This window comes from Taeniopygia guttata, chromosome Z (assembly GCF_048771995.1).
Source record: "Taeniopygia guttata chromosome Z, bTaeGut7.mat, whole genome shotgun sequence".
In the NCBI taxonomy this organism is placed as follows: Eukaryota; Metazoa; Chordata; class Aves; order Passeriformes; family Estrildidae; genus Taeniopygia; species Taeniopygia guttata.
The window spans coordinates 77,055,149-77,069,729 of NC_133063.1; the positions used below are offsets into that span (position 1 = coordinate 77,055,149).

General features: G+C 49.5%; 1 protein-coding gene across 1 annotated transcript; it reads left to right on the forward strand.

The window, feature by feature from the left end:
• Positions 1-548: 548 nt before the first annotated feature.
• LOC140681907 (serine/threonine-protein kinase PAK 3-like) lies at positions 549-13,425 on the forward strand. Its single transcript, XM_072922608.1, has 13 exons — positions 549-621; positions 3,161-3,295; positions 3,573-3,908; positions 4,333-4,416; positions 4,821-4,971; positions 5,278-5,341; positions 6,060-6,108; positions 6,874-6,986; positions 7,598-7,715; positions 8,560-8,659; positions 9,103-9,299; positions 11,713-11,850; positions 13,196-13,425. Exons 1-13 carry the CDS (start codon positions 559-561, stop codon positions 13,295-13,297), a joined length of 1,650 nt encoding a protein of 549 aa, XP_072778709.1. The 5' UTR covers positions 549-558; the 3' UTR covers positions 13,298-13,425.
• The last annotated feature ends 1,156 nt before the right edge of the window (positions 13,426-14,581 follow it).

Consider the following 14,581-nt stretch of genomic DNA (forward strand, 5'->3'; position numbering starts at 1 on the left):
AGTCTGTCCCTCATGCTTCTCTCCTGCCACAGATGACAGCGACACCACCAGTGTCTGCCCTGGCTCCCTCTCCTCCTGGTGAAGAAGCCGTGGAGGAGCAAATTGAGGAGTATGACCTCAAGGCTCCATCAGTGGTAACGCCTGAGCTTGAATCTCCTGAGCCAGTAAGTGCCAGTTGTGGGTTGGGCTGTTTTTAGTGCAAGGCAGAGCAGCCAGTTTCTCTTTTGCATTTCTTAGCTTTCAAGACTTACAATGTCAGTTACACAGATCGATCATTGTCACCTGATAGTAGACAGGTTGGGATATTTAAATCAGAGCAAGTTGCATTACAGTTGTAGTAGCCAATGTTAATACATGAGATCACTTTAGAATCCCATTGTAATCAAAGTTTCTCAATTTTCCTTGCAAGATATGGTGGTAGATGTGAGAAGAAATACGGTTTTAAATGATAGGTAATGGCCTGTCCCTCATGCTTCTCTCTTGCCACAGATGATAGAGACAACAGCAGTGTCTGCCCTGGCTCCCTCTGCTCCTGGTGAAGAAGCCAAAGAGGAGCAAATGGAGCAGTTTGACCACAAGGCTCCATCACGGGTCACGCCTGAGGCTGACTCTTTGGAGCCAGTAAGTGCCTGTTTTAGGTGGGGCTGTTTTTAGTGCAAGGCAGAGCTGAAGTTTCTGACCAGCCAGCTCTTGCTGTTGCTGGCCGAGGATGCTGAGTGCTGGAGTCCTGCCAGGACCCAGCGATTTCCTGCAGGCAGTGACCTCCAGCTAGAAATTGGCCTTGGACCTGTCATGTTTAGGCACCAAAGCCTGTTGCCTCAGGGTGAGCGTCTGGCTGCTCAACTCAGTGAAGCTCTGTCTCTTGGGCTTCTGCAGGCCCATGGCCAAGGGCGCACGAGGTAGTGCTGGAGGTCTCAGGGTTTGGTTTGTTTGCTTTCCCTTTGTGGAAACATGTGTGTGGCTGGTGAAACGGGTCTGCAGTTGCTTGAGTATTTATTCAGTTCTACAAAGTGTGCGGCTCAGCTGTCTTGTGACTATTGATAAGCTGCAAGTAGACGAGTGTGTTGTCCATGAATCTGTGGGGGACAAGACCTGGCCAAAGAAACTAAGTTTATAATTGTGAAGCCCTCTTGTGAGGCAAAAAGCAAGGTTCTGTGGATGCATTTTTTGGTGTAGTCTGCAGCTTTGAAAAGAGCATTGCAGCCTGGAGGCGGGGCAGGGGGGGTGAAGCTGCAAGTCCATGACTGCAGTCTTGTGTTGCTCAGAAGAGGAAGGACATTTTGAAATGGTGGATGCTGTATTTTGAGTCCAATGGGCAACTTTGTTGCTGGGCAGTCAAGAGAACCTGAACGTGGGCCCGTGCCTGGTCAGGTGGCCAAGAAGGCCAAGGGTATCCTGGCCTTTGTCATCAGCAGTGGGGCAGCAGGAGCAGGGCAGTGACCGTCCCCCTGGGCTGGGCAGCACTGTGGCCATAGCTGGGAGTGCTGTGTCCACATGTGGGCCCCTCTGAAGCAGAAAGTCCTTGAGGGGCTGGAGGGTGTGCAGAGAAGGACATGGGAGCTGGGGAAGGGTGTGGAGCGCAAGGCCAAGGAGGATGTGCTGAGGGAGCTTTAGCCTGGACAACTGGACAACGGGAGCCTCGTGAAAGACCTTCAGGCACACTTCCATGGATCCATACATGACAGTGCTTGCCACACGGGCTGTTTCATCGGCAAATATCTCCTCACGTTATCCTAGTGCTTTTTCCACTGGCATCTGTCGCTCTTCTGTCTTGTTTTTGTTCCTTTATTCGGAGGAGTATTCCTGTTCAATTTCTTGGTTTTTAGCAATGCAAGTGGATTTTCTTCCATCTTTCCTACTCTTTTCCTGCACTTGTAAAGATTCTGGTTGCATTTTCTTTTGTAAGGGGGCCTTTCTGGAGGATGCAGTATTTTTGCATGAGAACACATTGTTTGGGGCAGGGAGCTGTTGTGGTGCCAGGCCAGTCAACAGGGCCTTGCTCTTCGCTTTCATATTAACAGTCCCTGTGTCTTTTTGCAACCCAGGAAATCAGGAGGTGTGGTGTTTGGGAATTGAGCAGGAAATCAATGCTCTTGCATTCCAGCTGGTTCTCAAAGATAAGAGGAGCTGGGAGGGCCTGGCCTTTATTCCTGATTGCAGCCCCTTTAGCAGTGTCAGTGTGGTCGAGTCCAAGAGAAGCACTTGGCCAAGCACAGATGCTGCAAGAGTGCAGTTCCCAGTGCAATGCTCTGGATCTTCTTGTATTCCATAAGGACCTAAATGCTCCAGATTCCCTGAGAGTGTGGTTTATTGAAGGAACAGGAGAGCAATCTCGGGATTGCTGCTGACTGGGGCAATGGCTACCAAGTGTTGATGTATGTAGGAACAAAACTGATAGTAAAGAGAGATTATAAAAGTGAGATCTGTCTGTCTGTCTCTCTCTCTATCTATCTATCTATCTATCTATCTATCTATCTATCTATCTATGTAACATTTGCATAATTGAATCTTCTTGGCTCTGGTTCAAAGCAGTTGGAGGTGCAAAGTTCACGTAAAGCATCCCTTTCAGGAGAGGATTAAAGACATGTTCTGATGACCGATTCTGAGCAGGCAGAGCTGTTTCCTCCTCCAGATGTGGTGGTTTTTTTCCCCTCAGACATGGTTTCCTCCTCCAGCCTCTTCTTCCTGAAGCCCCCCGTTAATGCTTTAATGTTCAGCCTGTCCCAGAGAGGTGGAAGAATTCCATGTTTTAGTTGGTGAAGAGAACATGAACTCCAGAAGTGTCTCTCACAAGGGCTGAGCTCACAGAGGAAGCCACCTGCAGAGCCAGGATGGAGCTGTGGGACAGGGTGGGGTGTCAGTCACTACTGAAAGACAAACAGAGCAAGGCAGAAGCAGAGGGAGGCCCTCAGCAGACCCTTGAGAAATGCCACACCTTCCCTGTCAGCTGCCTCAGAGGCTGCTTGAGCTTCAGCCCCAGATGGCCCCTGATTGCAGTGCCAGGGTCACTTTGGCTTCTGTGCCTCCTCATGGGCAGAGAATGACCCAGGAGAGCTGCAGCACAGTGCTTTGGGAACGTGTGAGCCCATCAGTCCTTGAGTCTTGGCCCTCAAATGTTGTCTGGAAAGTTAAAACCCATCTTCTCTTGCTTTCTGTGCAGGTCCTTCCAGAGAAAGAGCAGGAGCAGCCTGCTTTGTCAGAGATGCCATGGCAGACTCGGGAAGAGCTGTTCCCAGCCCGAGAGCAGGAAGAGCAGCTCAGGCAGCAGGTGGAAGAGCCACAGGAGAATGGCCAGGTAAGCCTGACTCGCCAGGTTTCAGAGGGAAGGGCAGGAAAAGGGGCATAAAATGGAGCTCTTGGGACTGAGGAGGTCAGGAGTCCCAGAGGCACTGAAAGCACAGAGCCTTGGAATCTGCCAAAGTCAGCACTGGGACAGGAGGGTTGCACTGGAAGCAGAGGTGGGCAGGGAAGCAGAAAGAAGTGGCTGAATAAATGGGATTTTGAAGCTGCAAGAGGAAAAAGCTGAGCCTGATGGCAGCTCCCAGTCACTTGCTCTGCATTTGTGTGTACAGAACATCAAGGCAGAGTCACAAGCAGAGCTGCCCGGGGCTCAGAGTGCCATCATGGAAGTGAAGAAGGGGAACAAGGAAGACATGAGAGGAATTCAAGAGGGGATGAATCTCCGTCAGCAGAGGGGCGATCAACAAGACCAGGTGAGTGAAAGAGTGGCAGCCACTCCACTCATGAAAGATCCTCTCTCTTGTATTTTACAGAACTTGAAGAAACAGCTGGACACGGAGTTTCAGAAAATTGTCACTAAGATGAAGGCAAAGGAGAAGAGGCTGGAAGAAGAAATGAAAATCATCAGAGAAAAACTTAATCGTCTCCCTCAGGCTCTACAAAAGCAAGTGAGTGAAAGAGGGATAGCCACTGCAGTCACCAAACTGGTGGTTTCTGCCCTTCTTGCTTTTCCAGTGCAGGGCTTCAGGGAGTGAGTTGATGCCTCTGAGTGCCATCCTGCTGTAGTGTGTACCCCAGACACTCTGAAGGACATTTCCTGGTGTGCTGAATCTCAACTGCTGCCCTGGACAGTGGGACTTGTCCTTTGGCCTTTTGGCCAGCAGTCATCCAAATTGATTCTTGCTGGCCTGTTCCTGCTCTCCTTGTTTCTTGAGGTGTTTTTACAGGGGAACATGGTGACCCAGAGGGAGGATTGAAACAAGCTGTCTGTACCCCTTGTAAATCTGTTCTTTCCCTTTCCTCACAGTCAATGACTCTTGACTGACAGGGATAAGCCGTAGTCTCTGACTGCTTTCTTCTGTTTGACTTGAGGTGCAAATGTTGACATCTCGCCGGGCAGCCTGCAAAGCCTTCCAGCAAATGAGTGGCAATGAAGAGCCCCAGGCCTGGCATGAGGTACAGGAACTGTCCCCACCAAAGTTACTACAAGTTGAGCATGACCTGAAGATGGTGCAGGAAAAGAGGACACAGTGGGAGGAGGCAGAACATTTGAACAAGGAGCTGCAAATGTGTCTGAAGCCCTTCGAGTGGGAAAGGAATCCTTGAGAGGAAGCAGAATGGTCATTGTGGCAGTGATCCTTCAGAAAATCCATGAAAATGGAACATGAATCTGGCCATGAACTTGAGTAGAACTAACCTTTGGTTTTGACCCATCCAGTTTGAGAAGTGGACATCAGAAAAAACCCATTTAAGAGCCCTGCATGTGGCTGACAGAACCTTACCAAGGGCTTGCATTTGCAATGGAATTTCAGGCTAATCTCTGCAAGGCGCCTTTCTGACAAACTCATTTCTTGTTCCAGATCCACAAGGGCTTTGTCAAACCTGCTGCAGCAGCAGCATTGTCTAAAGGAGCCTTTGCTCCCCAACCTGGGAAGTGGAGCCGGGGCAGTTTGCCCATCTCCAGCGCTGCTCAGCACCAGGAGATCAAGGATGACTCCCTGGAGCAACTGAGTACGTCTGCTGTATTTCTTCTCTGAGGGACAGTGTATTGTGTGCATGTTTCAGCATAGCTGTACCAAATGTTTTTCCTGAGATTGGTGTCCCAGGGACATTTAGAGACATTTCCCCACGGGAACTGCTGTAGAAAATCAGTCTGTGTGCTGGCCACCTGTGCTGCAGAGCTGTCGGCCTGCTTGCTGTTGTTACCCAGGCGACCACAAAGAGTTCAAAGCTTCAGGCTCTGGGGCTGCCTTTTGCATCTTCTGGAAGCTGGGATCTTTGCTTTAAAGTGAGCATCTTGCATTTTGTTTCCCTCAGGGAAAATAGTGAACATGGAAAACCCCGTGGGGAAATATTCTGAACTGGAATATATTGGCAGCGGGTGAGTCCAACCACAGTTACTTCTCCATAACCATGGGCCGGGTGTTTTTCTGGTGGAATATCTATGCAGTGTGAAGTGAGGCCAGCTGCAAACAGACATCTATTGCCATGTTCAGACACTGGGGATAGATTGTCCCATCTCTCAGTGCTGCTCAGAATTTGTGAGTGTGCCCTGAAGGTATTGTCAGAGACATCTTCATGCTGCCAAGGTCTCTTGCCTGCAGCAAGGAACAGGGCCTGGAAGATCTCCTTGTCTCTCAAGTGTGGGACAGCTCTGTGTTAATTTCCTTAGCATTTTTCTATCTCTCCAAATCATACAGCCACACTAATAAAAGGGGAAGAAACTTGCTTGCCTGAAAGTGCAACCTACTCCCTGATAGCTGTCAGATACCAGTTCTCAGGAACATTTCTTTCCAAGAGTTTGCTGAAGGAAATTCTCCATGGTCAGGATGAAAACTATGAAAACTGCGCAATTTAGAACATGAAACCTGAGATGAAAGAAGGAGCTCTCTTTAGGAGCTGAGGCAGTAGATGGCAGCACTTCAGGGACAGGCCCAGTGCCCATGCACTTGAGAGGAAAATGCATCATCTGCCTTCTGGCAGAGCCCGCCTGCATCCTGCAGGTCTTAGGCATTTGCAGCAGAGATCTCCTGTGTGGGCTGGCTTTCACTGCAAGAGCTAAATGGCTTCTAATTTCTTTGCTGCTTTTTTGTTTCTAGGACTTTTGGACATGTGGTTAGAGCACTCAACAAAGCCACAGGAGGAGAGGTAAATGTCAACAGCCCCCTCAGACTCTGCTGCACTCGAGGGCTTTCCCCTCTGGTGTGAGCAGCTGTGGCCAGAGCTTTGGGTAGAGCTGTGCTGAAGAGGCAAAAGAAACACAGACTGGTACCAGCCTGCAAAATACATTGGGGACAGTCTTTGTCCTTCTCAGCTGCCAGAAGGAAGGCACGCAGGGCAGCAGTTCATTTCAGACAAGGATGTGCTCACTCGCTCTCAATTGCTAAAGCAAAGGTGGTGCCTTAGAGCATCTCACTGCTCTTTGGGGCGACAGCTTCAGAGTCCTGAATTCTCACTTCTGGTTGCCAGCAAATGCATCTGAGAGTTACCGGTAGCTCCTCAGACACCTGCAGTGCTGCACTTGGGAACTGCACATAGGGAGAGATCTGCAAGGGGTCCCTAGAAGCCCTAAGCCCTGCCCATAGCCCTGGATTAGCCACAGAGTATTAAGGCATGGATTACTTCTGCTGAATCCCATACAAAGCAGCAGGGAGTGGGCTCAGAGGTTTGTGGGTGAGATACCACTGTTACCAAGTGGACACGGCAAAACTTCAGTGGCCACGTGTCCTGTAACTGGCCCCCAAGGGAGCAGAGAAATGGGCTGTTGCAATGTCAGTTCCTAATTACTGCAATGCCTAATCAGAATGCAGTTTGGCACAGCTTGGCTGTGTCATTGCAAAATCACTCGCTCCATGTGCCTTGTGGTCTCGTGCCACCAACTTCTCAAGTTGCTGATTTTCAATGTCATTTTAGGTGGCCATAAAGAAAATAAATCTCCAAGAACTGACGAAGAAGGAACTAAAAGTCTATGAACTCATGACTGTGAAGATAAATAGGAATCCCAACGTGGTCAACTATTTAGGCAGGTGAGTTGTTGTAAATATTTGTTTACATATTGCAAACATGCAAGATTGTTCACTGGCACAAAACAGAGCTGTAATTATTGGTTAATTATTACTGCTCTGCTCATCTCCGGTGGATGGGAAGAGAGTGCATCTTGTCTGCAGGAGTATTCCCTGGCACACATAGTTTGAAAATTATTCAAAAATCTGCATCAGTCATATCTAATTAAATTAATAGCCTGTAAGTTCACAGCCACCACATTATTTTGGGACTTGACTTTTTTCAACAGTCCTCTTACGTCTGGGTAAACTAACATGGATTTTCCTTGGATTGTGTCCCCTCTTTTCCATTGCTTTGCATGCCAGGAAGACTAGGTGGTTATTTCCAGAAACACGCAGTGTGACAAGTTTTTTATCTGTTCCTATACTGCAGTTTTTACTTGCTGGCTATTTAAGACATCTCCTTTTCCAAAGCTGTGCCTTTCTTCTTGAGACAGGTTTCAAACAATGCACAGCCTAGAGGGAATGTCTGTTCCTTTTCTTCTGTCCTTGTCACACAGGGACTTGGAAATAAGAACCAAGAAAATAAACTAACCATGCATGTTTACCTCCATGCTCTTGTTTCCTTCTTTCAGCTATCTTTTGGATAATCAATTCTGGCTGGTCATGGAGTTCATGGATGGAGGCACTCTGAGCGATGCCATCAGCAAGATCTACCTGTCTGAAGACGAGATAGCAGTCATCAGTCGAGAGGTCAGCAAGCCCACCTGTGCTTCCGAGGGCTTGGGCAGGATAGTCTGGGAAACAGAGGCTCAGAACAGGAGAGGTTTCATGTATAAACTTTGTTTTTCTAGTGCTGGTATGCTATGGGTAAGTAAAAGCATCTCAAGGGAACTGCCTGCCAGTGCTCCTGCACTCACTGTACTCAGTTCTTGTACTCTTATCTCCTGCTGTTGTATTCTCACTCTGCCTCCTGTATTTGTATTTGCTCTTCTCCACCTTGCCTCCCTAAACTTGTATCTTGAGCCTGTCCGCACTGCATTCCTTGCCTGTAAAAGCAAAGGTGCTGGTGGCAGGATTTGAAATGATCAGCTGAGAAAAAACAGAGACTCCTTTCTCACAGTCCTCAACTGAAAAGGACAGTAGTGCAGCCAAAATGCTCTTTGCTTCAGGAAGGTGACTGATGTGATACTTCAAGTCTGTGCTGAGGCCAGCAACAAAACTCTCGTCATGCAGCCTCCCACCCAAAAGTGATCCGCTTCACACCAAAGAGAGGGACTTTTTTCTTTCTTGGCCAAACCCCTCCTTTGCCCTCTGCATGGAGAAAGCACATCCACTGCAGCAGCAGTCATCCTGGCTGGTTTGCAGGGGACAGTCTACAACAGCAGGTGCTGTTGCTCTTTCAAAAGCTGACATGCCTTTCCTTAGAAAAGTCCTGCTCTGCAAGTGTTGGAGCAGCAACTCTTCCTCTCAATGGCACTGTGTTCTGCCATTACTCGCCATTCCCATGCAGAGGGAATCTTTTAGAGACTCTGTTTCCTTTCTTGTGTGATGAAATCACTAATTTTTGCCCTCCTGCTTCTGTTTTCTCTCTCAGTGCCTGCAAGGATTGGATTTTCTTCACTGGAACCACGTGATCTACCGAGATGTGAAGAGTGACAACATCCTTCTCAGAACCGACGGCTCTGTCAAGCTGGGTCAGTATATTCCTGGTCAGGTGCAGCGTTCAGGGATGTGGGGTGAGGGGCTGCTTTGAGTGGCTGCCAACTCCCCAGAAATGGTGCTGGTGGCAGTGCAGGGACCCACCGCTCTGAGCTGAAGGCACGGTTGCAACGTGCACAGAGGTCTAAGGAACCAGGAGAAGTCAAGAGTGGCGTTGGTGTGTTTGTGTCTCTTCCAGAGGGAGGGAGCTACAATCTAAAGCTTCAGGGGAATAAAGGCCACTGCTGTGAGCAGCGTTAAAAAAAATGTGATTTTTTTGGAAGTGGCCAATTCCATACTTCCTTGGCTAAAGCCCCAAGGAAACTGAGTGTGGACAGTTCTTCAGGAGATTCAACAACACATAGACTGAGAGTGGGGAATTCTTTTGCTTGATTTCCTAACTTGACCTGGCTTTCATGGTATGTTTATTTGTCCACAGCTGACTTTGGCCTCTTTGCTCAGCTCACCCCTGAGCAGCATAGACGGAGCTCAGTGGCCGGCATTTCTGGCTGGATGGCGCCTGAAGTGCTGACAGGTCAACCATATGGCCCCAAAGTGGACATATGGTCTTTTGGAATCGTGGGCATCGAAATGGTGGAACGAGAACTTCCTCACAGGAATGAAACTCCTGTTTCGGTAAGGTGCAAATACTCCCTGATCCCACTTGTCTTTCTCACCTGTCCCATGTCCTGTGTGCCATTGGACAAATCCCATTGCCATCTGCTGGCACCACTTCCACCAAGGTCCCCTTCTAAACATGTCCCTGCAGCACATCAGCATCTGCTGTAAATTCGGTTGCATCAGAAGGGAAGTAGCAGTTCAGAAACCTGGCATTTTGGCCTGCAACCTGCCTGACATTTCTCATTTGCTTTTTGAACTCCGCTGGTGCTCTGTCTCTGAAGGGCAAGAATTTTTCAGTAGAGAGGTTAGACATGTGATAAATATCCTAAGAAATTGACGTTACACCTTCCCAGTTTCAATTTTATCGGAAAAGAAAGGAAAATGAAAAAGAAAAAGAAGAAAGACACAACCACCAAAGCAATGCCCAAGTAGTTTTGTGTAGGAGTGACAGTGTGTAGGACGGTCGGGATGGATGGAGACGAGAGATCTTTGAAGCCAGGTCTTGGAACTTTCGGTTTATTGCAAAGGGAGTGGATGCAGGGCCCTGCTTGGAGCTGCCAGCCACAGCTCGGAGCAGGCCCGAAAGAGGAGCCCAAAAGAGAGACCCGAAAGAGTGAGGAAGTTCCTGTTACAAGACAATAAATCTTCTTCTGTGCAGAATGTTCAAATTTTCACTAACTAATCTAGTCCAAGATACAAATACTAGAGTATTTACCTACAGCCTATAAGAATCATTACATTATCATACTGTGTTACATTTTAAACCCTAAAAACTACTCTTTGGACCCCTTCTGCCAAGCTAGTAGGGTCTGCTCTGACCCTTGGACCTGTCTGCCAGCAGAGGGTGTTGTTTAATCAAAAGGGGATTACCTTCAGCTGGCCATACCATTGTTTTCCAGTTGTTCAGTAACTAAGGCTAGTAACTATCTCAAAGCTTACTTTCATTTCAATCTCGCTTACAGTTTCCATATTCTCAAAATCTTTTGCCAGGCATACATATTTGTAAAGGTTTTCCGGTTTCATCTTCCCCAACAGTTTTGCTTCCTTTTTCTTTTTTTAACCACAGCACATTGATTTTCCTCCACACTGTAGCATCTTTTCCAAGTCCTGTGGGTCTTCAAAACTTTCAGGCTTTCAAATAATCTGTACATTGCTCAGTCATGTGTGTGGGTGGCCTGGATAAGTTGAGGATGTGTTTTTCTCTGACTGCAGTTACTCTAAACCCTTGGCTGTTTCTGGGTCTTTTAAAAAGTTGATGAGCTTGCAGCCTGGTGCCTGGGGCTGGGATCCAACGTGGGCAGTTGATGCTGGTGCTGTGTTCCTTTACCATAGGAGCAGGGCCATCCCTGGCTTGCACAGTGCTAAGGGCAGTGAGGACTCCAGCTCCCCACCATGTCCAGTGGCTGAGCTCAGTTGCAGAGAGACAGGATAAAGCCCCCTTTGTGACCTCTGAGGGTGTGGGAAAAGGAAAGAAAGCTGCCATAATTATTTATACTCCAGGGGAGTGTGCTTGCTGTCTTGGGCTTGCAAATTTTCCTCTGGGTTGAAGAGGATAATAACAAAGTCTTTTTGGTCACCATCTAGTTCAGTGCCACCAGCACAGAGCTGTTACTATTGTGATGGGCATTTTTCTGGAGACCAGGCTGCAGCCTGGTGTCACGGAGAGCTGTCAAAACCTCCCACTTCTTACAGACATTTTTTGCGATGGGGACGCCATTAATGCATTGACTTGAGTATACAAATGAGCAGAGGGTGACCATCGGGATGGTGCTTCTTCTTCTGATTTAACCTTGGAAAGGTTTCCTTTTGCCACATAAAGAGGCTGAAACTTGCAGCTGAGAGACAGAGCTGCAGGTGGCTCCTGTGTGCCTAAGCCGGCATTTTCATCCCAATACATTTGTGCAGGCGTCTTAAAGGGTCTGTGTTGAATATGAGATTCCAAATGTTTGTTTCCTCACCCTGAGGAATACCTGGTGGATCTCCATTCTTGCCTCCCATGCACCTCTGTTTTCTAGAAGAGGACAAGAAGCTCAATGAGTTTTGGTTTATGACCGCTGTGCTTAAGGGACCAACAAGCACTGCAGAGATGCCTTTCATGTACTAATCCTTGGAAACAGTAGCGTTAGTGTAGCAGAGTCCATCTTCTGAAAAGCCTGTCAAGGTGGTGTGAATCCTCCAAGAAGGAAACAAGCTTTGCTGATGTAGCTCCCACTAACTGGGTCAGTCAATGAAATTGACTGCCAAGGCAGGATCAGCGGGATGTTGGAAAAGCCGTGTTTTTTTGTTGGTAAAGGAAAGTCATCTTTCCTTTACCATCTCCATCTTACCAGAAACTGCTCTGCAGAGTGGAGTTTAAACAGTGGGCTCTGGGAGAGCAGTTACAGATGGGAAAGAAGCAGGTGGAGCCTCGTGTTTCCTTTTCCTGCAGGCTGAACTCCCGATAGCCAGAGGAGAGAGACCACAGCTGCGTAAACCCAACCGATTCTCACCTTCCCTGCGTGACTTCCTGAGCTGCTGCCTGCAGACAGACAAAGAGCAGCGCTGGTCTGCCAAGAGGCTCCTGCAGGTAAAATGCCAAGGGGCTGAGGTGAAACAGTGTCTGAGGGATGGGCTCCTCCTCCACCGAGGTCCGAGGCATCAGATGAGCCCCCTTCCTCCTCACCTCCACTCTTGGTGATGTTCAAATGAAAACAGTGAGGAATCCTAGAGTGGGCTGGGCTGGCAGGGCTCTGGAAAGTCCTCTGGTCCAAGTAACCTGCAATGAGCAGGGACATCTTTAAAGAGATCAGGTTGCTCAGAGTCCTATCCCACCTGACCTGGAATGATTCCAGGGATGGGGACACCTACAAGCTCTTGGGACAACCTGTGCCAGGGTGGCACCATGCTCCGAGAAAAGAAGGTCTTCCTTAGACCTACTCTGATTAGATCCCCATGTGTTTAAAACTATTTGCCCACACTCTCTTGTAACTGGCCCTGTTAAAAAAGGTTACCCCCACTTTCTTCAAAGCCACTCTGAAATCTTGGAAAGCAGCAATAAAGTCTCCCTGGGGCCTGTTCTTCACAAAACTGAATAACTCCACCTCTCTCCGCATTTCCTGAGAGGACAGGTGCTCTGTTTTCTGGCTGTTTCTGTTGCCCTGATTTGGTGGGATGTTCAGTTTTATCTAATGGTAAAAGAACTGAAGTACAGCAATGCAGGGTAGAGAGACATGAAATGGTGGTGGAGGAACCCAAGGCTGCCAGTCCTGGCACAGCACTCTGGAGAGATTTGGCTGTGGGCAGGAGGGGCTGTGAGGGACTCACTGTGAGCCTCTGAGGGGCCCTGGTTTGTGCCCCCCACCCCACCCTTAGAGGTTTCTGGCACACAAACAGGGACAGCTGAGAGGGACTTGTCCCAGCCCCATCTGCTGCCTGGCACGCTCAGGCAGAGGGGAACTGGCCCAGGCTGACTGCCAGGTTGTGTGGCAGAGAGGGAACTGCAGGACCCAGCGCCACTCGGCTGGCCCTGCTGGGAAGGAAGGTGCCATCCCACACAGGAGGGGCAGGGCATGGAAAGGCAGACACCGCTCTGTGTGCCTGTGAAAGTTAGCATGGTGCCTGTCTTTCCAAGACAGGGACCTATGGGAGTCATTGGAGCTTCCTGAAAGGAAGAAACCCCAGGGACAGAAAGCACCATTTCTAGAGCACTAGCAGGGCAAAAATCCCAGCAAGATGGAGAAACCAGAATAAATGAGGCCAGGTTTGCCTGTGATGGCAAGCTCCTGCACATGATGAGTGGGGAACAGATGGTCCCATTGTTTTACTTTCTGGATCTTTCTAGGAGCTAGAGGGATCCTGATTGAGTCTGTGAAGCACTGAGCTTGGAAGGTCATGGTTCACTGTTCTTTGTTGTTTTTTTTCCTGTGGATTAGCATCCATTTGTAACAGCAGCCAAGCCAACGTCCATCCTGGCACTGCTCATCAACTCAGTGAAGATGAAGAAGACGAAGAAGACGAAGAAGACGAGAATCTAACGATGAAGATATTATTACCAAGTTAGAGTAGGATTGTAGAGTAGGACTCTAGAGTAGGATTGTTAAGTAGTTTTGTAGTATAGGTTTATAGATAGGATTATAATTAAATAAAGTTTTTGAAGCATCAAGTCGTTTGGAAGATTCCCCTCCCTCTGACCCCTTCAGAAAACATTTCCTTCTGAATTGCCAGTTGTCTTTTATTGGTGCTGAGACACACTTATGGCTTCTTTGGTATGGTTTGTAAATGGAGAAGGCTATTCTTCATTCCTCTTTTCCAGACTACACTGCCTTTGGCATACGGCCCACCGGCCCCGTTTGGCACATCTGTGGCACTTCCAGTTGAGGCAGAAAGGGCAATGGCATTTGCAGGAAAAACCAAAGGGAAATGGGGCAGCCAAAACATCCTGTGCAGATGCAGGCCTTCAGCTGTGACTCTAGAGCATTTGGGTGCCTGCCACTTGGATTTGTATCGTGAAGGGCAATGTCTTTGGCTGGAGGAGAGCCTTGCTCAGTGGAGAAAGCAGAAAGATCAGAGAGGTGCTCTGAAAGGTCTCCTGCGGTGCAGAGCTGTCAGCGAGTGTGAGGTGAGAGCGGGCCCGGCCTTGCCCGGCGTGGAGCCGAAGCAGAGCCCTGGCAGAGCCCGGAGCAGCCTGAGCCTGGGCAGGGGCAGGCTGCAAGGAGGCCCTTGTAGCTGCAGGAGGCACAGCCCGGCCCTGCGTGCCTCTTGCTGGCAGCGGGCGCATCCTCCGCTCTCAGAGGCCAAGCGCAGCCGGCTGCTCCCGAGGGGAAGCGGAGCCCTGCTGGGCACAGCCCAGCCTGGAGGCATTGGCCCTCTGGAGTCTGCCCCGAGGAGAGAAAGGCCAAGGGCAGCCGAGGGCCGGTGGCCTGGCTCAGCATTCCCACTCTTGTGCCGGCTGCCCTGCGACTCCTGGCAAAGGTCAGCAGTGTGTGCAGCACTCTGGGCACCGGGGCAGGAGCCGGGCTGCTCGGCAGGCTGGAGCACAGGGCAGCGTCCTTCAGGCACGGCGCTTGTGCCAGGGGACCATGGGCCAGCGGGAGGCAGGGACAGCTCGTCAGCTCACGGCTGCAGGAGCCAGTGCCTCACACAGCTCTGGGAGGCAGCGCCTGCAACCCCGCACTTCTGCACTGAGCCACAGCAAAGCTGTGACCTGCAGAGTGCTTTGCAGAAATATTCAGGGCCAGCAGGCCAGCCTGCTTTGTGCTCTCTGGCACACAGCAAGCGCTGTGCCACGCCGCAGCTCGGAGCTGCTGGGAGAGAGGGAA

What these genes read in the sequence shown, in the direction of transcription:
- LOC140681907 (XM_072922608.1), top strand. Translation starts at nt 559, where the DNA reads ATGGAGCAGTTTGACCACAAGGCTCCATCACGGGTCACGCCTGAGGCT. An exon ending in AGGCTGACTCTTTGGAGCCA is followed by an intron (nt 622 to 3,160) that starts GTAAGTGCCTGT and finishes CTTTCTGTGCAG; the next exon opens with GTCCTTCCAGAGAAAGAGCA. An exon ending in GGAATGAAACTCCTGTTTCG is followed by an intron (nt 9,300 to 11,712) that starts GTAAGGTGCAAA and finishes CTTTTCCTGCAG; the next exon opens with GCTGAACTCCCGATAGCCAG.